This window comes from Ciconia boyciana, chromosome 2 (assembly GCF_034638445.1).
Source record: "Ciconia boyciana chromosome 2, ASM3463844v1, whole genome shotgun sequence".
Classification (NCBI taxonomy): Eukaryota; Metazoa; Chordata; class Aves; order Ciconiiformes; family Ciconiidae; genus Ciconia; species Ciconia boyciana.
The window spans coordinates 36,928,567-36,956,194 of NC_132935.1; the positions used below are offsets into that span (position 1 = coordinate 36,928,567).

Consider the following 27,628-nt stretch of genomic DNA (forward strand, 5'->3'; position numbering starts at 1 on the left):
CATTGGCAAGAAGCAGACTGAGGGCTGAGTGGTCTTTTAGATCATCCCACTTTGCCTAAAGAGCCATGAGAAACATCATGTGGCAGAAGAGGGAGCTCCAATAAAAGAACAGTATAGAAGCTATTCAGATGAGGCAACAGGTTGCCTTGTTTTCTGTTTCAGTATAGCAGTTTACACTATATCGTCAGGACGAACACAAGAACAAGTTGAAACCAAGGAGCTCTGTGCCTGTATGAGAGGACTTCTAGCCAGACACCCGAGGCACTTGCTGATTATAGCTTGAGAAAAGCATGTCTTGTCCCAGTTACGTCCTGTTTGTTCTGTAGAGATGAGATGACCTCATTTCTTTTAAGGCTGAGGTGGGAAATAGATGCAAGCCTACATTGCAAAAAGGATTCTGATTTTTATCGCAACCTAGTGTAGTTCACAGGTGCAATATGTTACATCCATGACTACATGGTGTGCGATCAGGGATATACTTCCACATTGTTATCATTGAAATAATAAGTTGTTCTTACTTTAGAGTTACAAAATACCTGTGTGGCCAGGGGATGAGGAGATTTCTAAGATATAAACATTTTGGGGCTGAAATATGAATGCTTGTTCTCTTTAGACTTTTATATTTAAAAAAAATCTCCAACTGTGAAGGGAAAAATTTCTGTAGTCTTTTCTGTATTTTTAAGTACCCCACATCATCTCCAGATACCAAGTATCTCTGTCTCCTGATTTAATAAATTCATACAAAACCTCTGAGCATCTTCACAGCTGATGAAGGTGTCTCACAGTGGAAAAACCAGGTCATACACTAATCAGTCTGCTCCATGAGTCACTCCCTGCTCCATGTAGTAGGAAGAAGCCAACGTATTTTAACAGTTCATACAATGCATTTGGTGCACACTCTCCATTCTGGCAAGGCAAAGCCATACTGAATAGTTGCATTTTAACCTCTTGCCCTGTATTTGTTAGCTGCTGGCAGCAAAAGCTGTTGCAAGAACACTAAACTTCAGCCATAAATTACTCCTTTTCTTCATCTTTCTTCCCCTATATCCATTGGGAGTATGTCAGCCAGAAGCTTTAATAAACAAAAGTAGCAAAGTAGCATGAATTGGGGGAGGGGGGGTTGAAGGACAGCTCAATTCGGCCTGGATGTTTTCTGCATCAGTGTTGATTTCTCGGACCTCTTCATTCATCTGTTTTAACCTGGTAACAGCCCTCTGTGACTGGGCACCCCTAGCCTCCCTTTTAATGTCTCTTCCTTCTGTACTTCCCCATTAGCTTTTCTTCCCTTCTGCTTTCATGTCACTGGATTCCTTGTTACTGTTACTTGGATAACGTATGTTATTTCTGGCTATGCAGTAGAATGCAAGCAGGCGGGATGGTAGGAGCCTGCTGCCAGCGCAGTGAAAGCTGCACCTGGCGGCTGCGCCTCAGCCGTAACCGTAACGAGCGCAGGGAGTGCGGCTGCCTAATGGCATCCTTGGGGTGCCCGCCTTCCAGCTGGCGGAGGCCTGACAGCGAAACGTAGCCAGAGCCCTAGCGGGAGGAGAAAGAAATCCAAGGTGAACCTGGATGGCGGGGGTGCCGGGGGGGAGCGGAGTCTGGCCCGGCTCTGCGGGCACACACCGCAGCGGGGGCAGCCCGCCCTGACCGGCAGCTGCCCGCGAGGGCGCGGGCCCCGCTAGCCCCGGAGCGCGGCCGCCTGCTCCGCGACCCCGGCGGGACCCACGGCCATTTTCTGTCGCCGCGGCCTCGGTGGGAGAGGGGAGCTGGGCGGGTGCCCAACGCGGGCTCCGGGCTACCGCCAGCGAGTGAGCCGGCCGGCGCTGCCGTGCACGGCACAGCTCGGCTGGCCTCGGCTCTGCCGGCAGGCCCCGACCCGCACCGCCGCCCGGGGCGGCCTCCCACGGGCGGGGAGGCGCCGGCCGCGCCGCCGTTGGTCGGTTTGAACCGCCGGGCGCTGCCCCTCGCCGCCCCCCGGGGCGGGCGGAGGCGCCCCGCCGGCCGGCAGGGGCGCTGCTGGCGGCGGCCGACGGCGGGGGCTGCTCCCTGCGGCCGGGGCGGGGTGAGGCGAAGCGGCGGCTGCCATTCCTCGGCTGCGCGGCCGCCTCCTCCCCTCCGCCTCTTCCTGGCCGCGGCGAGAGGAGCTGTGCTGGCAGCGGGGAGGCGGCGGCGGCGCCCAGCTCCCTGCCCGCCATGGCGATCCGCAAGAAGAGCAACAAGAACCCGCCGGTGCTGAGCCACGAGTTCATCGTGCAGAACCATGCGGACATCGTGTCCTGCCTGGCCATGATCTTCCTGCTGGGGCTCATGTTCGAGGTGAGGCGGCACCGGCGCCCCCGCCCCGGGGGCTTCGTCCCGCTTCTCCCGCCTCCGCCGGGGGCTCTCGGCGCTGGGCGGGGAGGGCGCGGGGGTCCCGATGCGCCAGGGGAGGCCGGGCGGGTGGGCGGCGGGTCGCTGCCAGCTGCCCCTCGGCCAGCGCGGGCACCTCCCGGCGCACCTGCCCGCCAGCCCACGCCCTCCCCGGGCCGCCCGCCCCCCCCGCCCCCGCTGCGCGCGGGGAGAGGAGCCGACCCCTCGCCCCGCCGCACGGCCGGAGGAGCCAACGCGGGCGCCCTCCCCGCGGCTCATCCTCGCTTCCCTGGGCCCGGCCCCTCGGGGAACGCCCTCTTCCCCGTCTCGGCCCGGAGAAGCGCAGCCCGTGGCTGCCGCCGGGACCCGGCTCCCGTCTCCACTCGCCGCCCGAGAGGAGAGGCCGTGTCCCGCCGCCCCCTCCCGCAGCGCGGCGCCGCCGCGAGGGGACAGGGCGAGGGGAGGCGCGTTTCCTCCCGCGGCGGCGGGGAGTTCCTGCTGGCGGCGGGGTTACGTGGCAGTCGGAGCGCGGCGGCCGGGGGAGGAGTGTGCGGCCGCGCTCGCACCGCGGCGGGGGGGGGGCGAGGCCCAGCCGCGACAGGCGATTCCCCGCTCTTTGTGTGCGCGGCCCAGCTGGGCCCCGCCGGCACTACAGCTCCCGGCAGGCCGCGCGGCGGGGAAGGGAAACAAACGGTGGCGCGTGCCACAGCCGCCGCGCGGGTGCGCGCCCCCCCCCATGGCGCGCAGCGGGTTCCCCTGGCACCCCCGCGGAGCCCGGGGCCGCGCGTCGCCTGCCGGGGCTCCCCGGGCCGCAGGCAGTCTGAGGAGCCGTTAGCCCACAGGGGGGTCGATCCGGGTGTCCCGGCGGGTGCCGGAGTTACCTCCCGCCTGGAGGTGGGGCCGGCTGCGGCCGGGTTTGACAGCGGTCGCCGGGAGCTCGGCCTCGGGCCTGCCCTCGGGCCGGCCCCGCCAGGCGCTGCGGTTGGGCCCCCGTGTTGGATGCAGTAATTGACGGTCTTTCTAAATGACGTGAAAAGTTAGTAAACTCTGGTGGACGGGTGCGTGGGGACAAGAAAACCTTGAGCTTGGCTGCTGACCTAAAGGGTGCGTTTTTGGTTCTTCTCGGTTACCTTCTGGGAGAACTGAAAAGGCAGTTTACCTGTGTGACTTCCAAAATCTTCTCAGTTGTGTCCCATCACAGTAAGACACTTCCGTTTTTGCTGGCTAAATGTTTCTGCCTTTTCAGAATTTTAGCCATTTGTTTAGAGTTGTGGGCTTTTTATTATATGGATGGTTTTCAGAATAATTTTATCCAGCTGTTGATACTGCTCAGCACTAGAGGCCAGTGGAGTTAGGAAAAAAAATATATATGGAAAGAAAAACCAGGGCAGACCAAGAAAGCTATTATGTTTGGGTTTGCTATCAAAAATCACCAAGACAGTCCTTATATGGTGGTTTTCTGGGGATTGAGGTTAAAGAGATGGACTTAAACTATTACCTTTTATGTCAACTTCTGGCTCACTGTATTTACAATATTACTGGTAGGGTTGGAAGTTTTGAGGAGATTGGATGCGCTGAAGTCTTTTGATTCTAGTTTTTTTAATCCAGGTTGTTTTCTACCCCAGCGTAAAATGGCCATATGCCTTTGTTGGTACAGATGTGGTATGGCTGAGAAGATTGTTGCAATTTTTTAAACGCTTTGATATAGGTCTTGGAAATCACCTGCTGTGGTTAATGTTGGTATGGTAAGGTGTTATACTTCCTGACTTGTGCAACTGAATTAGGACTTTGTGAGTAGCTGACAGAGCCTTCAAAGGGCAGTTCAGAATTGACTAACATTTTGAATTGTCCTCTGAAGGCTCCCTTGATGAATAGGGAGCCCTAGGCAACTTCACTAATTCAGGCGAACTGGTTGGATTCCCTGAAGTTACATGGAGTGAACAGTCCACTCTATATTCAGGGATTCCTAGAAAAATCTAGGGCTTGTTTACGAAGTGCTAGTTTTAAAAATAAATAAATCTTATTTCTTGTGAATGATAATAAATGCTGGTAGTAACCTAATCATTCTCTTCAGATACTCGAAGTATCCTTCCAAGATTCGTAAAGGAGTTTGGTTTTTTGTCGGTCCTATAAATGCAACAAGGATGCTAGGTTTTTACAGCAATGAGAAGCGATCAGATCATAAATATTGTAAAGCATGGTTATTTTTCCCTCTCTAAGACATGTTGATTCATGTTGGGATTCAACGAAGATGTGTTAAAGTTGAAAATTAATTTATGCTTATTGACAGATAAGAACTTGTGCTCCTACTTATTTATTGGGGTTTTTATAGTATCACCACCACCCAAAAAAAAAGCCTTCAGAACAAACTCCCCCCCCCTTTTATTCATTCTGCTTTATCTTATTGTCCATCATAAAGGCGTAGTACCACTGCTGCTAAATTTAATTTATTTTGTTTTACACTTCTTGCTAAAGGATCCCCAGGGTCAAAAGAATGCTAATTGTATTGAGTTGGTATGCAGCTGGCCTGAAATGGTTCTCCATTCTTTAAGCATTTTCTCCTTTCCAGTCCACATTTTCCAAATCACCCACAGATTTATGAATATGATATTGACCTTCAAATTTTGTCAAATTAAAAAGTAGTTTTAAATGAAGTTTATTCTCAGCCATTGCTGCATGCATCCTGGTCTAGGGATTATATCGTATCGTACATTCTGTTAATGTAATAATGTGGTATGGACTGGAGAAAGAATTGCAGCATATGTTTTCATTTTAATGTTGTAGAAAAGGCTATTTTTAAGTAGCATTTTCGAGGATATTTCATTCAGGAGACTGGGTGTTCTGTAGACAAACCCATAGAGATCATGCGATGTGTTCTGCCTTTGGGAAGTCAGGTGAAGTAGTGTGATAATGTGAGTTGATCAGGTTTATGGGAGGGGACAAACGTGCTGGGGAAGGGCGCTAAAACTATGCGCAAATGTTTTCAGTTTAATATAGTTTATTTCAGTGAGAATTCATAGCACTTTGTTTTTTTCTCTTTCAGATTACAGCAAAAGCAGCTGTCATTTTTGTTACAGTTCAGTATAATGTTACCATTCCTGCCACAGGTATGTATCTTGCAGGAGGTTAGTTATGAGACAGTGTATTCAGACATTATTAGTATGCTGTACTTTCTAGACTGAGGGTAAGTGAATTTGTCAATTTGAATAGATAATAAGTAATTTTCAAGGACTTCACTTTATTTTTAGTAAAGCTCCCTTTTAATTAATTAGGTTAGGAACAATGTATCTGTTCTGCTGGATTCATCATTAGTGCTAAAACACCATCTGACCATCTGACTGGTAGATAAATTCAGATTAATTCTTACTCTGGTTTTGCACGTGACAATCGTTACTAGTCAAAGCGGGGTGACAGTTCAACATAATTTTATAGTCCCCTTTCAATGCATTTGGGTAAGCTTCCTAAGTGCACTTAAGCTTTCATTTTTATAGTACATCTTTCCAGAACCAAGTTTAGTTTGTGATGTGATGGAGAAGATGACTGTAAACAATCTAGTGACCTAGCTTATGATGGCAGTTTAATTTGACTTCTATTTGTTCAGCTGACTACAAACTACTTCTGTCTGAAAGGTTTCACTTCGAGAAACAAACTTATTAGCCACTAAACTGTATTGGTGCCTAACAGTTAATTCTTTTTGTCTTTTAGAAGAACAATCTGCAGAAACAATCTCTCTCTATCACTATGGCATCAAAGACTTGGCGACAATTTTCTTTTACATGCTTGTAGCAATAATCGTACATGCTATAATTCAGGAGTATGTACTGGATGTAAGTACAAAATATTAATTCCTTTCATCAAGATAATTGTCAGGTTTTAATTAGACTTTAAGACTATTAAGTTAAAAGTAAACTTTAGCATTAAAGCTTTTAACTGTTAAAACATACATTGAAACTTCTAGGTGTTCTAATGCAGTTAACAGGTAAATGTTAAGTACTACAGCATATAAATAACAATGGACTTTCATTTCAGAAAATTAACAGGAAAATGCACTTTTCAAAAACAAAGCATAGCAAGTTCAATGAGTCTGGGCAACTTAGTGCATTCTACCTTTTCTCCTGTGTTTGGGGAACAAGTATTCTTGTCTCTGTAAGTATGATTTCTCTTCTGTTTGTATTATGAGATTTCAAAAACTTCACTTATGATAAATAAGTTTTCAGCTTACGTTTCTGGTTTTAGCTGGTTTTAATATTAAAGCGTGGACAAGTTTAGGGATTCTGTGTAGGTTGTAGTCATCACTGAGTATATATCACTGAGTATATCACTGAGTCCAATAGTGTTACTGTTGCTCAGTCAGAGTTAATTTGATTTACTGTCAACTGAATAAGGTAAAACTTTTAAACTCTACTATGGTACTTAATTCTCTGTAGTTTTTCTGTGTTGGCTTATTAGCGTAAATTAAATGTTAAAAAAGCGTCATACATAGCATTTTGGCAGCCTAGGGAATGGGTGTATGGACAGATTGCTGTAGGCTCAGGTGAGCGTGTGCTTTCAGATGTCATGCCCTTTGCTAGTGGCTGTATGTGTATAAGCTTAGTTTAAAAAAGGGGAAGAGTATGTTGTTGGGGTTTTTTTTTCTTCCTTAACGTAATGGCTCCTGAAGAAACTTTCCTTAGTTATGCTCAACACTTGTCAGCAGTTTACAAGGGAAGGCTTATGGCTGTAGTGATGCTGAAATAACCTCCATCTCATAGGACACACTGTCTTGAATGAACACTTGGTTTATTTGGTTCCTTTTTATTTTTCTAAGCCAATACAGCTGTCTTTTGTTTTTTGTGGTTGTTTTTCTTGGTTTTGTTTTGGTTTTGTTTTTGTAAAAGGAAATACATTGATCTGCAGCTTTTACTTGTGTGTGTAGATGTGTGCATGTTTGTATGTATACACATGCATATATATATATATGTGTATATGCATATATATGTATATATAAATATATACAGACAAATACATACATTATGTATGTTCATTATTTCTGACTAGGAAGTAGCATCTTTGAAGGTTTATTGGTTTTTTGTTTGTTTGTTTTAGGAGAACTATATATCAGATCCAACCTCTCTGTGGAGGGACTATCCGCACACTCTGATTCCGTAAGGCCTCTTCCTTAGAGGATTGTTGGGGAGAGGAGGGAGTGTTTTAAACTTCGGGTGTGTCACATACAATCTGTGTAGAATTAATAGTCTGTAAAACTACGTTAGTCACTAATGTGTTTTTGCTCGTATTTATGGAGGAACTTGATTCTCTGTCAGTTTGTAGCATACAGAGTTCTCTTTCTATAGGCTGTTATTTAAAGAATTAAGTTTTTGCAAGCTCTATTTATCTTAATGATTTTGTTTTTTTAAAAAAAACTTACTTTTGAATTGGCTGGCTTGAAGGATCTATATTTTTCTTTCTTTAGAGACAATGAATAAACATGTTCACTAGAAAGTTTCTGAAATGTTTTAAGTTCATTAATAAAAAGTAATATTCTTCAATTCTTGCTGTATTGTACAGGTTTCAAATGAAGTTTTTCTACATCTTACAGTTAGCATACTGGTTTCATGCTTTTCCAGAATTGTACTTCCAGAAAACTAAAAAAGTAAGTTCAAAATGTAAATCGAAAGAACTCCAAACAAAGCAGCTCAAACAGTGGAATAGTTAATTTCTTTTGGACTTCCAGAGTAATGTGTTACCCTAGATTTCCTACCCTGTTCTTATTTTTGTTACCCATTTTTCCTGATGGAATTTTGGGTGCTCAGATGTCCATGTGAGAAGGTAGGTTTTTTCTTTTCAGTTAAATCCTGTATTTCTAACTGCAGTAAAATCGCTGTATATCTGTTGTGTAAATAAAAATTAAAAATTACCAGTGTTTCTCATCTACTAAAAGAATTTTCCCTTGAGCAAATGAATGTGAGATTTTCTTTTCAAACTCTTTTGTTTTGTTTTTGGTTTTTTTGTTTGTTTGTTTCTTGTAATTAGTAGTCTGGTCTCATTGGAATTTAGAATTGCTTCATGAATCATGATACAGGTGTAGAATATAAGCAGTGAATAATTTGATAAATCCAAGAAATATTGAACTCTGGGATTTGATTTAAATACTGCTGTCCTCAGCAGAAGTTCTGGTTAGTTGCATATTGAGATTTTTCAATGCTCAATTTTTAACAACATCCTTTTCCCTCTAAGAATTTTCTCTGTTGGGGTTCTTAAAACACTGAGTTTACTGTAGATTCTTTGTAGCATGCTTTTTGCCTTCCTGGACCAATTTAAGTCCTCTCTTTGCATGTTTTTTTGCTCAGGCTCATTTTGTATATGCAGTTTCCTTTTTAAACTTTTAGGTTTTTAACTCTTCAACATGGCTTCACCAAGGACAAATCATGCTTGACTAATTTAGTGGCCTTCTATGGTGGAGTGACTGCATCAGTGGATGAGGGAAGAGCTACTGATGTAATCTACCTGAACTTCTGTTAAGGCTTTTGATATGGTCCCTCACAGCGTTCTTACCTCTAAATTGGAGAGAGATGGATTTGGCAGATGGACTGTTAGATGGATAAGGAATTGGCTGGATGGCTGCTTCCAAAGAATTACAGTCAGTGGCTCAATGTCCAAGTGGAAACCAGTAACAAGTGGTGTTCTTCAAGGGTCCGTACTGGGACCAATGCTGTTTAATATCTTCATCAATGACATAGACAGTGGGATCGAGTGCACACTTGGCAAGTTTGCAGATGAGACTAAGCTGAGTGGTGCAGTTGATTTGCTTGAGGAAAGGGATGCTATCCAGAGGGACCTTGATAGGCTTGAGGAATGGGCCTGTGTGAACCTCATGAAGTTCTACAAGGCCAAGCGCACAGTTCTGCATCTGGGTCATGGGAATCCCCAACATGAATACGGGCTGGGGGATTGAGAGCAGCCCTGCAGAGAAGGCCTTGGGCGTACCGGGGGATGAAAAATTAGACATGAGCCAGCAATGTGCACTTCCAGCCCAGAAAGCCAGTCATATCCTGGGCTGCATAAAAAGTGTGGCCAGCAGGTCGAGGGAGGTGATTCTCCCCCTCTGCTCTGGTGAGACCCCAGCTGGAGTACCACATCCAGACCTGGGGTCCCCAGCACAAGACAGACATGGACCTGTTAGACCGGGTCCACAGAAGGGCCACAAAAATGATCACCTCTCCTATGAAGAAAGGCTGAAAGAGTTAGGGTTGTTCAGCCTGAAGAAGAGAGGGCTCTGGGAAGACCTTATTGCAGCCTCTCAATATTTGAAGGGGGCTTATAAGAAAGATGGAGAAAGACTTTTTATCAGGGCCTGTAGTGACAGGACAAGGAGCAATGATTTTAATCTGAAAGAGGGTAGATTTAGATTAGATAGGAATAAATTCTTTACAATAAGGGTGGTGAGACACTGGAAGAGGTTGCCCAGAGAAGCTGTGGATGCCCCTTCATTGGAAGTGTTCAAGGTCAGGTTGGAGAGGGCTTTAAGCAGCCTGATCTAGTGAAAGATGTCCCTGCCCATGCCAGGAGGGCTTGGACTAGATGATCTATAAAGGTCCCTTCCAACCCAAACCATTCTGTGATTCTGTTGTTGCTCTATGTCTCTGCTGCCAGAGTTCTGCTTTATTCAAGAAAATGAAACATAAGTGTTACATAACCCTAGGTCTTTGTTCAAGAGGCTAGAAGAGGCTTGGGAAAATAGTAATAAGATGCTTTGTTTTCATGCTGATCAGATGCAGTATAAACACTGATGTTTTGCAGATACACTGCAGGTGATGTTCCTGTATTGTGCTAGTGGTATCTCTTGAATTTGACTTCATATCAAAATGTGGAGTCTTTTAACATAACTTGAAGAAAGCTGTCACAAGTGGCAGAAGTGCTGTATATTGAATAGTCATGTTTTTACTGGATCACTGCCTGGAATTTTGGCCGCTGTCTTTTGCATTAAGTTTTAAGAGTGATCGTTCACTTGTTTTAGCAAGTTCATAGTAAATATTTCTTTCACCACGATTTAACCTCTACTATCTTGGCTTCTTTGCCTTATTCCTTCTCTTGAAGGAACTGGCTTCTTTTACTCAGGTCTAGTTGTCTGTACTACTGATGCAGACAAGAAAATAAGTTTTTTAACTCAGCTTTCTGTATAGTAGCATATACCTCTACCTGCGTTATGCCAGTAGGCCTTCAGTCTCTGTCTAAGCAGGCAGCGTGGGCTATTTAAATGTTACTTCAGTTCTGAAGATAAAGTGCAAAAGGCTGGTCCTGTTAGTACTTTGAGAAACTGAGCATTTGTACAGACTATTCACTACCTTGTCTGAAAGAACTTGTTTTTTGTTTTCTTTCAGATCATTTAGAGTAGGTCTTTTTTCTATCTGTTTTCTGGCTCTTTGTGTATGTGTGTGGTGTTTGCTGTTGTCACAAATGTTTGATTCTGTGCTTTTGTTGGCTTTGAGGTGGAGTATTGCATAGGTCTTGCAAGATTAAATTTTTAGGCCTTTTTTTTAATTACATGTATACAAGACAAAGCTGGAGCCCCTTGCTTGAAGTTTAGGGAATCTTTCCAAAAAGTAGAAGTTTCTTAAGCACAACTGAATGTACTCTGCATGCCACTTCAAGTCAGATTTTTATTGTGATCTAGCATCCTTTAGCAATTCTGTTCACAGATGGCACCTTTGCTTTCTGTGTGCTGTGTGTCTATACTTGAATTAATGGCTCTTCCTCTTTATTATTTTATCTCCATGAAGTGTTCAATTGAACGGGGTTGGCTAAAACCTAACTTAAAGTGTGACTATGTGGCTTAGCATGACTGGTTAATAACATTGTTCTCTGTATTTGCCAGCAGCAGCGTGCCAGAATCTTGGATGATCTTGAATTTCTAAAATAGATGTCAACACTAGAAAACCTTTTCATTTTGGTTCATAGACTGTTATTTTATTTCTGTAGCAATCTAACAGAATCTGATGGGCAGCAAACATGGAACTGTAGGAAGTTACATGATGATACAGTAATACATACCAAATAAGTATGTAATAGCTAGTACAAATTCACAGTAGTCATATCAAATAAAAACAGGCCCTTTTAAAAAGCATCTCTTTGATGTTTGATGCGCTTCCTCACAATAGCGTATGTCTAAGATACCAAATGTTATTGGTAAGTAAGCAATAATTTGTGTGGAATTAGATTATATAGACTGAGTAATTCAGAGCCAGAACAGGCCACATTAAGGTAGCTGATAAACCAGGAAGAATTTCCAAGACTAGGGAATAGTTTGTAATAATATAACGTTGTAATAATATAACATTGTACAATAATGTATAACGATGTGTATAATGCATAATTACTTTTTTCTTCCTAATAGGAAGATATCTTTCGCCAGATTGTCTACATTGGACTTTATCTCTTTCATATTGCTGGAGCCTATCTGCTGAAGTAAGTCAGCTGTAAGTTTTTGCTGGCTTCATTCGCTGTCTTAAACATCTAACAAAATGTCTGAATGTTTGTTTTATTTATTTTGATAGTCTGACCCATCTTGGACTTGTTCTTCTGGTATTGCATTACTTCGTTGAATTTCTTTTCCACATATCCCGCCTTTTCTACTTCAGTGATGAAAGATACCAGAAAGGGTAAGTAGTCTTTATCTTTTAAATTAATGTAATTTCTGTCTCAAAGCCTTGTACATTTAACTAACCAGAAACCAAAATTACAAGGAAGTTCAAACAGTGTTTCCTTAGAGGCCACACTTCTCCAGAGTAGTTTTAGTATTTATATCTCTAGAACAACCTTTTTTTTTTACCTTATTCGCCTATTTAAGTAAATGTTAGTAGCGGTATAAAATGAAATAAAACCTTACACTATGTACTAATATTAAAAAAAAAAAAAATTGTAGAGAAAGGAACAGCATAGGTTGCTAATACAGCCAGTTCTATGGGAACTAAAAACATGCTTATGTTCCAATAGTAACATAAAGCACTTTCCGTTGAGTTGAAATTAGTTTTCAGAACATACTTTCAGTTTGTAGAAACAGATTGTGAGGCAGGGCTTTTCTTGCTTTTTGTCTTCTAGTCTTGTATTTCTAGTACTCATAGGATAGGTTCAAAATAATGAGTTTAGGTAAATTCTTAAATTTCAAACGAATTCACATGGTGAAGAGTAAACGTTTGCATTGATAGTACTTGTGTTGTGAATGGAAAATTCATTTAGTGTTTGTGATGGTTTTCTTTGTAGATTTTCGCTGTGGGCAGTTCTTTTTGTTTTGGGAAGGCTTCTCACCTTGATTCTCTCGGTCCTCACTTTTGGCTTTGGACTGGCAAGAGCAGAAGATCAGCAGCTGAATTTCAGTACTGGAAACTTTAATATCCTGGCTGTTAGGTATAGTAAACTTGGAACGGTTCTTAAGCATGAGCTGTAGACCTGTGTTAAACACACAATATAAACAGTATAGTATTAATGCTAGAAATTCTGAATGGTTAGGTGTTTTCATGCAACTGATAGGATCAGTGGGAATAATTTCTGTAACAAACTTGTAAGGCACACTGAAATGAAATGAAGAATTTACAGTCTACAGCTGAGAAATCTGTAACTTGTTTTTTTGTCAGAAAAAACAGAATTAAAAGGAATATCCAACTACAGACAGTACTTTATCAAATGTTTTAGAGTTAGTGAATTAAAATCTAGATATAATTGCAGTGAGTTTATCTATAGAGGTCAAGGCATTATGCCCAGGGCATCTTTGGTCCTGTTTGAAGATTCCTACCTCTTTCTCTGCTTTTATTATGACTCCTATGCTGCTATGTGATGCAGAAAGTTCAGCCAACCACCTGACCTTTTTTACGAATTAAATCCAGAAAAGGAAGGTATTAAAACATTGACAATGTCAGCAGAATTGATATTGCAGAATTGATACTCGGAACTGCAAGACTCTCTTAAACCATTTTCAGCTGTTACTACCTGGTACCTTGAGAGTAATACTGAGAAATGAGAAAGCAAGAAAGAAATCTCGTGCTTCCCAGTTTTGATGGAGGGGCAAAGACTTCACTCTCACTGTATAGCTAGTTTTGTTCAGCTGTGCTGGGCCCAGTCACCCTGTGTGAGCTAACTCTTGCACGGCTTAGAAAATAGGTGTGGGGGGGGGGGACACGACTGGGGAAAAAAAACAAAACAAAACAAAACACAAAAAAAGCCACACCTTGAACCTTTACAAATTCATGTTATCTAGAAGGAATCACTCTAACGTGTTTGCAGAACCTGAGTAAAAAGGCAGTTTGACATACAAAAAACTATCTGAGGTGGTGTTCTATCTTCCTTCTCTATTTGAAAATGAGATAAACTTACTGATAAACCTTTACCTCTGTTTTGTTTCTAGAATCAGTGTGCTGGCCTCCATCTGCATGGCTCAAGCATTTATGATGTGGAAGTTCATTAATTTCCAGCTGCGGAGGTGGAGAGAGCATTCTTCTCAGCCTCAGTCAGTGAAAAAGAAGTTCGTAACAGCTAAAGGAAAGACCTCCAGAAAAGAAAGAGGTTTGTATTTTCAGTTTTCCTGTTGCCTTGACTTCTCAAAAACAACTTTAGGTAATGGAGAGCCTTTTTTAAAATATAATTGCTAAAGAAACATCTTATGTTTCACTTGCAAGTGAGATGACTCAGTTACAGAAACAGTATTGGTGAATATTGTTGTGGGTTGTTTTGTTGTGGTTTTTTAATTATTAAAAAAATTCACTATATATTAATTGCTTGATTTTTTCTTTTTAATTGACTGAAGGAATTACTATTTCTTTAGTTGATGCAACATGAGATTTTTATTATGTCTGATTTTATTACTTGAGCAAAATGTGTCATGCTTATGTTTTGTTCCCTTATAGAAAGGGAACAGACACATTTTTAGATCTGTTCTCATAATCAATTACTTCCAGTTTTTCCTTGCAATTAATTTCAAGATTGTTTTTCATTGCCATTAAACTTTGAGGTTTTAGGGCAAGGGGATGGTTTGATGATCCAGTGAATAAGCTTGTACTGTACTGTTTTTACTAGAAATAGAATTTTGGTACTTCTTTTAAGGGGAGGTAATAACTACTTACCTACTCTAAACCTGTGTGGAAGCATTTGGAAACAAACTAATGATTCCAGGTTTGACTTTTTGATTGTGTCACGCTTTTTTTATGGAAAGGGTGTGAAAGATGAACTGAATGCTTTCTCCTCCAAGGAAAATTATGTGCTCCATTAGGGGGGGGAAAAAAATTCCCCACACTTCAGTATTTCTGTTGCACCAACAGTTAAACTTCTGTGTATTTAATTGCTAGCTTGAATAACTTCTGCACTTTTCTGAAACTGCTTGAGTAATTTCAAAAGCTTATTTCAGCATGTTCCTTTGCTACCAATCATGTATTGCCAACCTGTTCCACTTTTTGATGTATTGAACATAACGTGTGTGAACACCATTTGCACTGAGCGCTAAGATTTGTGGTCAGAGATCAATGCAGTGATTTTTTTCCCTTCCCCCCCCCCCCCCCCCAGGTTTCTTTTTTATTAAAATCATATGCTTTAGAGTATTTCTGTACTTCCCTTTGATTTGTAATTATCACAACTTGGCTTTTGTGTGTTGTTGGGGTGTCTTGCTTTCATTAGAAAATCCAGTTGGACTTTTTTTAATTGAGTGAAGGTAGTTTCCTATGTAGGTGTCTGCTTAGTAAGACACAATGAACGTGAAGCTCTGATTATGTTTTTTGTGGAATTAATTTAAATATTCTATGACAAATATTTTAAAAGCATAAACTTAAATGGCATTTTAATCAGCGAGTCAAAAATGTAGTAGCTTTTTAAAAATCTCTTAAACTATTTCATTCATGTAATTTGGTGAATTTGCTGGTTTTCACCCAACTTCAATGGAGACTTGCAAGTGGTAAATGAATAGTGAAAAAGGCAGTTTATTTGACTTGTGGTTTAATTCACAAAATAAATGAGCTATGCCTGTCTTAAAGACTGGGGAATTCTACAGCTTATTTTAAATGGAAAGAAAAGAACTTTAAAATCCTAAAGGTTAGTGTTGTTTCTGATTCTTCTGTTTTGAAGATTCCTGTAATGTTACCTGTTCAGAACACTCGCACAGGATGCAGCAAGACAGTGTTTTTGAAAGAACAGTATATGCAATTAAACTGTTTAAAACAGTCTTGTCTTTTCTTTTTTTGTGGTTGGATGGATTTTTGGGAGCCAGGGCACAATAAAATGTGTTACTTTTAGACTATGCCAAAAGCAAGAAATGACAGTAGAAAAATCCTACTGGTGATGTAGGTGGGGTACCCAGGCACATGCTGATTCTTGTTCTTTGTTTCATTTTCACTTGTTTTGACTTAACTGTTTAAGAAAATATCATTTCAGTTAGCTGGCTTGGGTCTGTCTCGTTGTTTGTAAGCTTCTTGATTTAAGAATAACACAAACTTTTTGAAAAGTACCCAAAGACCATCTTATGTAGGCTTAAAATGGTGTGTCGTTTACAATCAAATGTGTTGGACAGACTTTGACTGTTGCTGTGTGACTAATTGGGCCTGTGTCTGGTCTCATTCTCATGTATGTTTCTGATTTTTTTTTTTTTTAGTTGCTTGTTTGCATAAATGGGAGCATTTGGGTGTAGTGGCGTGGGGAGGGAGGGAAATCAACAGTTGTTTTTGTGGATTGGCCACGCTCTGTGGTGATCTGCAACACATGCAGGTGGAAAACGTTAATTTAACCACTTATTTGTACAGAAAAACTGCAGCGGTTGCTTGAAGTCAGAATGATGCTGTAAGTTGGAGCAGCAGTGTTAAGCAGCAAGAATTATAGCTGGCCATGCACTCTGCTTTTCAGATCTGTTTTATAAAATATGGTCACTGTTAGGTAACATCTCTGCTTCCTTGGGTTCTGGTGACACTGAATTAAGGGGATATTTTTAATTCACAATGGTATCACATTGCTCCGTTTTACTGTAAGTTGTGTGCATTATAAATCCATAGATTGTTGGTCATTACTCTAGGGCAAAATTTTGCTATCAAGTAGTCACTGTGGTACTTGCACGGATTAAAACTCTTGAGACCTTTAAGTTGGCCCAGAAGTGGGATAGAAGTAGAGAATTGCAGCTTGTAAAACCTTCTTGCTTTGTATTCTTAGGTAGGTGCCTGGTCTTGTTCTTGAACTCTTTCCATGTACACATACTCATCTCAAATCTAACTACTTCTGTCCATCTTATCTATGTAAATATCTTAATTGGAACATAAATGAACTCTATATGTTAAAGTATATACTTAAAAATTGTGTGTGTATGTATATATAAAGCTTTCCTATATATATAAAAAGCTTGTAAAGGTAAGTGAGGGCATGTGATTTTAGCAAGAATTAAAATATGAAATAGGTTGGATAAACAATAAAGAGCTGTACCATGGAATTCTGTGTATACTGTATGTCTCCAAAATTTCACAGACAGGTTGAGTATTTTACTTTTTAAGAGAATATCTTCTAAAATATTATAGCTGGTCTTGATTTCTAGTCTAGATGTACATAATGCACACATTTCAGTGTCTGGCCATGTCAGGAAACCAGACTTCATCATAGTAAACTTGAAATTTTGCACTTTGTAAAATCTTCATTATACTGTTGCATTATGAGTGATAATGATGAGGTTTAACAAAGAAGGTACCTCAGAAAAGAAGTTAAAAGACCATTTGTATAGGACCTACAAAAATGTAATAAAATACAAAACATCTAATTGTATTTGAAAAATGTTTTCTTCTTTTTTCTAGAAAATGGAATAAATGGAACAGTGACCTCAAATGGAGCAGACTCGCCTCGTAGCAGGAAGGATAAATCCTCGTAAAACTGGGTTTTATTAAGTTAATTGACTAATGTCCCCAAAGAATCTGCTTTTTACATGGATGGCCCTTCAGCACTAGAGATGTTATGGATTAAAGAAAATACAATTCATGGGTTTTGATTATTGCTGTTGTTTTGAGAAACTTTTTTTAAAAGCCATTTTGACTAAGGAAAAAGGTTTATCTGTCTTCAAATACTTGGGGGGGGATACAACACTTTTTAAATAACATTGACACTTTTTTAAACATTTATTGTGATGAAATAACTTCACTTAATGAGGATCACTGTTGCAATGTATTATTTCCTTCCAGTTTTTGTAATCTTGGTGATATATACTGTTCTACCAACTTCACTTTTTCCAAGTTCTTCAAGGAGTATTGCAAAATTGAAGTAAAAACTTAGTATGCATTTTCAGACACTCTGGCTTTTCAGTTAATTACCTTGATTCAAATTTACAGTTCAAATTGGGATTTCGAGACCACACCGATAAACCTTTTTATTTTGTAGTTATTAGCTACACAATGTCTGCTCTAAGAATTGCCCCATATCATTAAAACAAAACTGAACTAATTGGAAAATGTTACAGAGTCTTATTGTTTATTGGTTAGAAATCTCTTACAAGGAACAAAAAACCTTTTTGAGATATAGCTTTAGCACTTGAAAATTAGAAGGGAGTGTGTATGGTCATAGAAAGAGTTGATTTGAGTAGCACTGTTAACTCCTGTCTGTGCTTTTAAAGTGTAGGTATCTTGGAGAATTAGTGTGTGTTGGACCTTCTTTGAAAACTTGTCTGTCTGATTTTAGAGGGTGGAGATTCTTACAGTGTGTTGTTGTCTTTGTTTTAGGAGGCATTTAATGCTCCATGAAGGGGGAATTTATTAGATAAATGGATCAAGTTATGAGAAACATTCCTTTATTCTAACTGCTTTGCTTTGTTTCACCTGTTAGGAAATAGTTTGATTTCTCCTATATATTTTTATGAAAAAATATTTAAAAGCTACAACTTCTTAAAACTGATTTATTGTGCCCTTTGCTACAACTGGAAAAATCTTAATTTAAGAATTTTTCCATTATCTGTCTTCTGTAATTGTATTAAATGTGAAGCTCTGTCCAGTTAATTTTCAGTTTAATATGCAGTTAATGTTTCCCTTTTTGTATTGGGTATAATTCAACCCATTTCACTTGAGAATGAGTTAAGAGATTTAATTCAGTCTTAAGAAGAAGTTGCTAAATTGGTCTTTCAAGTTAACCCAAGTATTGGACTGCTTATTGATTGAGAGGAGTAATTATGAGCAATCAAGCTGATAAATAAAGTAGCTTTAATTAAAAACTTATTTTAGTTGAGTTTATACCCAACAAAATAATAAATCTGCATTCTGTATCTTCCACAGGTCAGGTGCTTACTATACAGAATAAATGTTTCTAGTACAAAATCTTCACTACGAGTAACTATCCATTCTTCAATTGTTTAGTGCTATTTCAAGTTATTGCAGTGTAATTTATTATATGTTTCGGCTAATTTCAGTCACAGTTCCCAAGTACTTGCTTCACAGCTCCTGAAGTGGACTTGGCAGACTTGGACTTGCTTAGCTTGAGAACTCTGGAGCAGCATGCCCTGTCATATGCCCAGTCTGCTTCAGTGGAATTAGCTATACTGTGTCTTGATTTGAAGAAATAAAACTCCAGTGGTGAAACTGTGAATCTATCTGATCTGACCATGAAACTGGAAAATTGGAACTCAGAAATTTCGAGAATTGCATACATTAAATACTTCCTGCACAAAATCATGTTTCATGTCTGATCTTTCTGAAAAGACCTTCATAGATACTGTGTGCCTTGCTCTCAAGTTGTACCTTAAGCCAAAAGGGGCAAATTTTTAAAGTTTCTAGTCTGGTGCTTTGACTCTAAATCAGTTTGCTTGTGATATTTGGTTGTACTGGGGCTGTCAAAATCATAAAGGGTGGAGGAACAAATTACAAAGGGAGCGTTTAAGGTGGTACTTGAGATCTTTAAGACTTATTGGAGTCTGAGGGTTATAATAGTTGTTTCCCTAAGGCAAACTGTTTCTTGTAAACCTCATTCTTTGGCACAGTAGTCTTGAAATGTAAACTTCAGGTTCACTTCCAAAAACTTCAAAAGACTATAGTCTTGCCTGTTAATACTGACACTGCTTTTTGTCTCCTTTTGGCCTTATGGACATTCTTGGCCTTTGGACTCTTAAAAAATAAGTTTTGTTTCCACAATGGCTTAATCTTCCTCCTTGCCTTATAGGAGTTGTTGCTTTTTTCCAAGTGATAGAGAATAATTTCAGTTGTTCTAGAATTTGGGTAGAGTGTTGGAGGCCAGTATCTTATGTATCTTGTGGCATAACTAAAAATACATATTTATCACTTTGGATGAGGTAGAAGCAGTGATTTTTAATCTTCTACCTTGGGGTTGAAAGCACCATGAATTTAGAAGATTTTGAGAGTTCTATTTCAGTTTGATGTTACTTGTTTTGGCATAAGATTGTTGTTTGCCTGGATAACTTCTTTTGAATTGCTTAAAACTGATTTTCAAATGTTATTGCATTTTCGCTCTTTGTTTGTAATCTGGGATTCAGTAAGCTGGAAGAAGATTAGTTGTCTAATCATGTTTTCTTAATTATAGAATCAGGAAAATTAGAAATGGAAATGACTGAAGAGCTCATTATTGTATTCCTATGCCTAATAAAATAATTTTTGCTTAGGCCATAGTAATTTATCCTGGTCAATTACCAGGTCCCACAGAGAGAAGGCTTTGTCCGTGTAGATGGATTTGAATTGAGTAATTCATACAGACAGGATAGGTTTGCTGCGTTTGTTTTTTTTCTTAAACCCCTTCCTCCCTGCCCTATCTTGTCAGAACTTTTCAAGGCTTACAACAGATGATTTCAAGCCTTCTCCCTCCCCCCCAAAATGTATGTTTGGTTTATGTGCCAGAATCTACTATCAGAACCAGTATTTTACTTTTACTAAGTAATTATATGTAACTTCAAAGTACAAACAACAAATGCAGAGCAGCTGAATTAATTTTCAGAGTTTTTGTTTTTATCTGGACACTTTCTCCTCTTGACTAGTTGTGAAGATTGATTTCTCCTGTGTGAATTATTCATGAATGCGGCTCTTTGGAAATACTGCTTTTTGGGTGATCCCATGCCCAGACTTAGGAATGGTCAAGGGATTTGCCGCGCAGATAAAATGCATAGGCTATTTCTACTGACATTAGAATATGCTGAAAGTAAATTAAGTATGCTGGGATAATGCATTTAGAAAATCAGTAGTTATTGGTAAGCATTGGATATTTTTGCTAAATACTTTTTTCTTTGAAAATTTTAGTTGTGTTTATAGAGTTATATTACCAAGAATTGTAATAAGCAGTGTGGTACTCTGGTACAAGTAATTGGACTTCTATAAAAAAGGTTAATACACATCAGCAGTCCTTTTGTTCTTTGCAGATTTCTGACTAACTGCACCTGAGGTGATTTTGTCAGGGGCAAAACAATGTTAAAGGGAAGGAAGCATTTTCATATTCATGCTAAGCTGAAAGTAATGTAGGTTGCTGCCAAAATTGGGGTTCTGTCCCTTGCCTTGTCTAGCACAAGCCTTTCTGGTTGCATGGTGAGCTAGATCAGGGAGCTGGTGCAGCTGAAAACTAGCTTGTTTGCTTAGCTGCTTTTCTGCTGGATTAGTTGCCTGATAGTAATCAGGCATGCCTGATAGTAATGATAGTAATCATTACTATCATTACTAATGATAGATGCCTGATAGTAATCCTGGAGGTACACAAGTATTTATGTATAAGCAAAAAGAAAAGATGCAGGGAAAAGGTGAATCAAGCTCTAAGGCAGCTACCCCTTTCAACTGCGTGCTTGGTTTGAAAATTACACTAGATTACAGTATGAGTTGGGAGATCTCATCGAAGGGCTTCCAGTCCTCAATACCAGAAGGGAGCTGGTCTCTCTGGTAGCTCCTACATGCTAAACTGTTTAAGTGTTAATGGCTTTTTGTCAGATGTTGTGGGGGAAGGGGAAATACTCAATATGGTTTACTGTACTGAAATACCTTTTATCTGTCATAGTTTTGGGGTTTCTAAGCAGTGCAAGATGATACTGGTGGTGTAGAAATAGGAATTCTGAAAATGTAGTTTCTCTTGGATCAAAAAAACAGCATTACTTTCCTTAACAGCCAGGAAACTACAGCTTTTTTGGTGCGGGATTTTTTTTTTTTCCTCCACATGAACCCTTTATGTATTGAAGTAGGTCTTCCAGAGAGCTTTGCAAGAATTGCACTGTATGCCTGTCTAGGTACGTGGAGGGAGGGGTTGTTTGGTTTCTTTTATTTTGTTTTCCTGTTTTCAAGAAGTTCACCAGTTGATTCCTAGGTCATACTTGGGTTTGGTTCCATTTGTGACTCAGCTCTTTGGGCCTGTGTTGTAGAAGATGGAGACTAGCAGCTTCAATAGGCTCCCTATGCAGTGTTGGTCATTGCTGTCCTAACTGTTCTCTGTGGAAAATGTCAGTATTGAAGGGACTTGAACACTAAGTAGAGACAGTCGTGATATTTGTAACGTTTACAGGCCAGTGAGAGCCTGCATACAGAGATACTGCATTCCAGGGGGCTGTGGTTTAATGCCTGGAGGCTGTAGTAACAGGCATCTTGTTACGCAAATACTTGGGTTACTTCTTACACAGGGTATAAGAATGTCCTACAAAATCTAGGAGATCCTTTAAAAAGAATAAGACTTTTCAAAGGACTGATGTCAGTTATTATCTGTTCATTGTGTTGTAATTTCTCACATTGTTAGTTGTGGATTATCTTTAGAGCACTGGATTAGCTCATGATTGGTGTGTTTTGGTTTTGTTTTTTTTGATACTGTAGGTTGTTGTGGTGGATGTCTGGTGGGTGTCCCCTCTCCTCATTGCTCCCAGCACTGTTCAGTTTAGGATCTGATAAGCCTAGTTCTGTACACATGAAGGAATTTGGTGTGCTCTTCAGAACTAAAATAGAAGCAGTGCTGGAGTGTTTCTGGATCAGACGTGCAAGAAATAAGCACATCAGTATGTCTGCTGTCATCAGAACCCACTTAATGGGAACCGAAACTCTTTAGGATGAATACATTACAATACAACTTGTATTGCAATGTAGTGTTCGGATATAGCTCACATCCAGATCGCAAGTGCCTTTGTGGGTGAAACGGAGCGGCTATTAGCATCTGCAACTGTCGGTTCCCCTTCTGTGAACGATGGGTGAGGAGTGCTGTGCTGCAGCTGCACTGGGTTTCTTTCTGCCTTTTAGAGAAGTTCTTTTTCATGTTGACCAGACAAAAGGCAACAACTCTTATTTCAGGTTTAAAAAAACAAAAAAAAAACCAACACAACAACAAAAAAAAACCCAAAAAAACCCCAAACAAACTACTACCTAGTTTTGAATGCAATACACTTGCTCTTAATCTCTTTTTATGTGTCCTGTCACTTTTACTTCAGGTTTCTGCAAATACTTTATTTTTATCCAGCTCAAGGATGGCAAGTCTGTGATGTGAGTGCCAGAAATGACAACTCCTTTTTCTTCTTTTTGTGTTTGAAACTTTTTGCAGAATCAGAGCAACTGAAGTGTAGCTTTATAATTTGATAGCTTTTCATTATTCATTCTTTGTCCTTATTTATTGTGGTTAACATTAAAGGTCAGGCATTGTCATGCAGCACAACACAGTTGTTACTTCTTCATTCCACACACAAGTGTTAGGCAATTTGCTATGCTGAAGTGAAAAAATATATTAGTAAGTCTTGACTGGTTTAGCAGAAATTGGTATTCCTAGATGGTTTTGTTTACCGTACTGCAGTTCACTATTATTGCCTTTCTCATTTAGGAAACTGGACACTTAAGATCTCTGAATGTCTAGACTGTAGTTTTGCTATATACAACTTGGCAAATTATGGTCTAGAACTTGAGCTTTGTGTCTCCTTATATTGGTTATAAATGTTGAAGAATGTATCTTCCATTGTCATTAACAGATAAAAACTCAGCCCGTGGTGATACGAATACTGTAACGGGGTAGGAATTGCAACTCTTGAACTCCAGACTAGAAGCCAAGCCAAAACTACCTTGTGTTCTCACACAGGTGATTCCTCCTCTTTGTTTCTTGATTAATCATTATCTTTGTCTTGTTTATTTAGATTGTAAGTTCTTTGTGGCAAGGGTTGTCTTTTGTGTGTGTGTGTGTGTGCGCGCGTGTGTGTGTGTACCCAGGACAATAAGGCCTGGAGCCCCGGTCTGTGGAAGCTGTAATAAGCAATCACCTTGTTATTGTTTTCCTGGATATCATAATAAAGAGTATTGAATTAAAACTGTGCTTGAATAGTCTGTTACAAAAATGGAGGCATGTCAATTGCATTTGGCCTTGCTTACAGTCCAGCAGCATCAGTAGCAGAGGGATACTGGTCAAAGACAAATATCGTGTTCTGTTTGGGGGTATTCACTTGAACCAGTAACTACAGAGCCAGGAAATCTTTTTAGGCTGAAGAGAAATGGCTTGTAACTCAGGCTGGAGCTGGAGCTTGCACAAAATTACTAGGAATTCAAGATTAAGTTTCTCAGCCTTCTGTCAACTTGAGAAACTGCACTGGTCCTCCCTCTCGGGAAGGTGGGGCTTGTTTGCTGTAACGCTTGTGCAGCATTTTGTATCCTTTGAGTAGCGCTTTCAAGCTTGAGAAGGGTAATCACGGACTTAGAGAATACCAAAAACTGCACTGGGCAGTGTCTGGTGTGGCCTGGGAGCTTACTATTCAAATTCAAGTGTCTCCACTCTCTTCAGCTAAGCAACTTTTAAAGCCTCTGTAGACTTCAGCTTCACTGATACGGAAGAGTAAAATTTCATCCGGTCTGAAACTGAACCTCTACACTGATCCATTGGTGATGTAGGCAAGGCAGTAGGGAACTGAGGACTGTTACCCGAGTTAGGGAAAGTTAGACTGGTTTTAGGAAACTTTTGCCACGAATGTTGCCTTCCCATGGATTTGATTTGCTACATGGTGGAGGGGTTGACTACAGGTCCCGGGATCTCTATATTCAGTTCACCTCAAGATGCATCAGACTGTTGCTTCTGAAGAGCTATCGAACTACTTAATCATTCTTAAAACCTGCATTCGTAACTTCTAAATCCTCACATTAATTGAAAGAAAATGTTAAGTGAAGATTCGTCTTCCATGAAGACACCTCTGGTCCTTGGCTTCGTTGTTAGACAACGTAGCTTAAACTGCAGCTTAAAAAGAAATTGTGTTAGAAAATCAATGGAAAACACATAATTTTAAGAACCAGAGCTACCTTAACAACGGGTGTACCTGTCAGGTGACTAACTCAACCACAGCTGGTGAGGACAGGCAGATACTGGTACATAAACGGCATCTAGGACGACTGTAACAAGTCCTGCCTTATCTTTCCCCTGCTGCACCTCTCAAAATCATCATCTCGCCCTGCTGCCGCTTTCAGAATGATCTAGCAGATCGCGATGGGAAGTGGAGCAGCTGCAGTCTTATGAGCCAAATCATGTGATGAGTTTGGGATGTGGGAAAAACAGCCACCAGAGGCCACCACAGCCTTTGTCAGCTGGGTTTGAATTTGGGCGTCCGGTAGCCAGCAAAAATATATCCAGAGGCCCGTGTTTTTGCTGCACTTTCAGCAATGACTTGTTTCCTTTTGAGTAGCATCTCTGCTGTAACTCGGAAAACTGAGCGTTGAATTCAATTAGACACAACTCCTTGTAGGCTTGGATCTTGGTGACGTAGTAATAAAACCCATGTTATATTCTGCAGGCCTTGGAAAATGTCCTTATTTGGCCAGGAGCTACCTCCTCGCTTCTGGTTGAGAGAGCAGGATGTAGACCTCCGGTATTAAAGCTTTATCTTAACCCAAAAGTGCAGCATCTTGGATTAAAAACAGTGTTGAGAATGCAAAGTAAGCCTCAGGTTACATCTACTGGCTGTGTTCGGTTTTGTAGGCAAGTACGCAGTGCTGTGGCTGATTTCTTTGCTTAATCCTTGGGGTGGCGGAAGTACAGAAAACCTGCTCTCTGTATTTCCACCAATTTTTGATGCTTTTAAAACAAAGTTATTGTTAGAGGAGCTTAAAATTGTTTCCTGCACTGAAAAGAAATTTCAGCTTTTACCTGCCGATAGGAGACCCTTATTTTGTGGGAGTGTTGCTTGTGGACATCTCCCTTTAGATGCTGCAGGAGCCATATGAAAACTTTGCCTGCAGCAGTTAAAGCAACTTCTCAGAAAATATAAATTAAAATTTGTAGGTTACAGATTTTGTCTTCAATAATAAGGAAATGTCTTGTTCCTTTAGCGTATGCCCCCTTTTATATAGAAGAAAGAGTTTTGGGGTGACACTGGAAAACAGTGTGTGATACACTCATTTTTGTTGTTGTCTTTGGGGTAATTTTACTGTAGTCTGCCCAGAAAAAAACATTGTGCACTGGCTTTAGCTGTTCCGGGCCCCAGCAGGATTGCTCTTGCTGCTGGAAAGCATTGCAGTGCAGGGTAATCTAGCCCTGGAAGAATAATAAGAAATGTGGCTCTCCTTCAGGAATGTCTTGGGACTTTGGTGGAGTCTGGGCAACATTTTCCTGAACATCTGGATTTGGGTAGTCCTGGTAAGCGATGGCAAACTAGCTGAATCATGTTATGAGCTGTGAATGTGCTTTGATTTGTAATTCATTAAATTGCCGGCAACAGGTTGAGCATCTGACTGGCCTGATCACCAGCTCAGTATTGCTGCACTGACCTCAGAGACAGGCGTTGTGCAAAAAGTCAATTCGTGTGGCTCTATGTCTATAGAAATGCATTTGAAAATGGGTCGCAAGACTTGCAGTGCTTACACTGAGAAGGTACGATGGCGAGCACTCTCCTCTTGCTCTGGCTATCGCTTTTGAGATGAACGGCTGCACTGAGACCTGCAGGAATGCAGCAGGAGCCAGGAGCTGTGGTTGTGCTGGAAGCAGTTGATTCCCTCAGGACTTGCATACATACCCCCATTTCCCCACCACCAAACCTGCCCTGCTTCAAGAACTTAAGAGATTTGAAATGGAAATCTTTTCATTTATAGCGATAAACGCAGCTCAGCAGCATGGGAGATATTACAAGCCTCTAACTGAATAGACACAGAGTATGCCCCACCCTGGAGAGAATGATGTAAATCATTCTAATTCTTGGCACTGGTATTTAAATTTTGTTCATAGCATGCCATAAAAAAAAACTTTCAGACATTGTAAACTGTCTGTGCTGTCAAGAAAACTCTCAGAAGCTTTCTAGAGGAAAATTTTTTAGAAGTTGAAGGAAATGTTGGTGTAGTTTCTAGATGCAGCATGAAAGGTGCCATAGTTCTCTTGACCCTCTCTGCTCCTGCTCTCTCACTCTCTTTTCTTCCCCACTCTGCCCCACAAGGCAGTGAAGTCATGAGAATGAGCTGCAGTGAAGGCTGAAACTATGGTTAACCCTGGAGGTTCCTCTTACGGGGGAGCCTGGCAGACTTCTTGTCTCCACAGCGTACGGCTCCTTTGCAAAGTGCTGCGGTCCTGAACAAACCCAGGAGACCACGTGCTCCAGCGTCTTGGCTTCATGGCTCTCTAGGGAAGGGACACGAGACTGAGAGAAGCATTGTCCTTTTCATCCACCCAGTTTCTGGCAGTCATCAGCTTAGGGACTTCTGAAGCATCTGGTTGCATCGAAATTTCTGTTGTCTTTTTATTTTTTACAGCCACCACTGGAAGTATTTTACATGCATTTGTATAATCCCTCTTGAACCCTTTTAAATACTTGGCATCCACAACACTCAATAAGTTACACAATTTAACTATGCCTTGTTTGGAAAAAGTATTTCCTTTGGCTTGTGCTTTAAACCTGATGATTTCCTTGTGTGAGTCTCAAGTAGTGGATAATCATTCCCTCTTCATCTCTCTTGTACTACGCATGATTTTATAGACCTCTCCGTTTCAAGCCTGAGGGCTCCCAGTCTACTTAGGATTTTCTTGTGCAGAAACTGTTCTGTACGTCTGATTATCTGAGCTATCTTTATGTACCTTTTCTAGTTCACCTAAATGCTTCATCTTTGGGCTTATGTTATTTTAAGTTTATTGGGAAGTAGCTCCTAGCAGTTGATTCACTTCTAGATCTGAAATTTTTTTTTAATCTTAAACTGCATTTTTCTGATACGCATTTCACATCGTCTTAGCTGGTTTTGCTGCATGCGTTTACGTGTTAGTTGAGTTGCATAACTATATTCCTAGAACAGTGAGATATTGAGATACTCATTTTACGACACTGATCAGTGATACAATAGTTCTGCACAAGGAAAATAAACAGTAACTTGCCAACACGAAAGCGAAAGGCTTTATCTTGAACGCAGCCTGG

The 27,628-nt window shown here is 40.7% G+C and overlaps 1 protein-coding gene across 1 annotated transcript; it reads left to right on the top strand.

Moving 5' to 3' along the window:
• Positions 1-2,050: 2,050 nt before the first annotated feature.
• On the top strand, positions 2,051-18,986 carry TRAM1 (translocation associated membrane protein 1). Its single transcript, XM_072852356.1, has 11 exons — positions 2,051-2,316; positions 5,393-5,456; positions 6,055-6,176; positions 6,379-6,495; positions 7,435-7,493; positions 7,897-7,981; positions 11,723-11,793; positions 11,883-11,987; positions 12,589-12,732; positions 13,727-13,884; positions 17,133-18,986. Exons 1-11 carry the CDS (start codon positions 2,194-2,196, stop codon positions 17,204-17,206), a joined length of 1,122 nt encoding a protein of 373 aa, XP_072708457.1. The 5' UTR covers positions 2,051-2,193; the 3' UTR covers positions 17,207-18,986.
• Positions 18,987-27,628: the final 8,642 nt, after the last annotated feature.

Coding starts and splice junctions, on each gene's coding strand:
- TRAM1 (XM_072852356.1), top strand. CDS start 2,194: ATGGCGATCCGCAAGAAGAGCAACAAGAACCCGCCGGTGCTGAGCCAC. Junction 2,317..5,392: donor TGCTGGGGCTCATGTTCGAG/GTGAGGCGGCAC, acceptor TTTCTCTTTCAG/ATTACAGCAAAAGCAGCTGT. Junction 7,494..7,896: donor TATCCGCACACTCTGATTCC/GTAAGGCCTCTT, acceptor TGTATTGTACAG/GTTTCAAATGAAGTTTTTCT.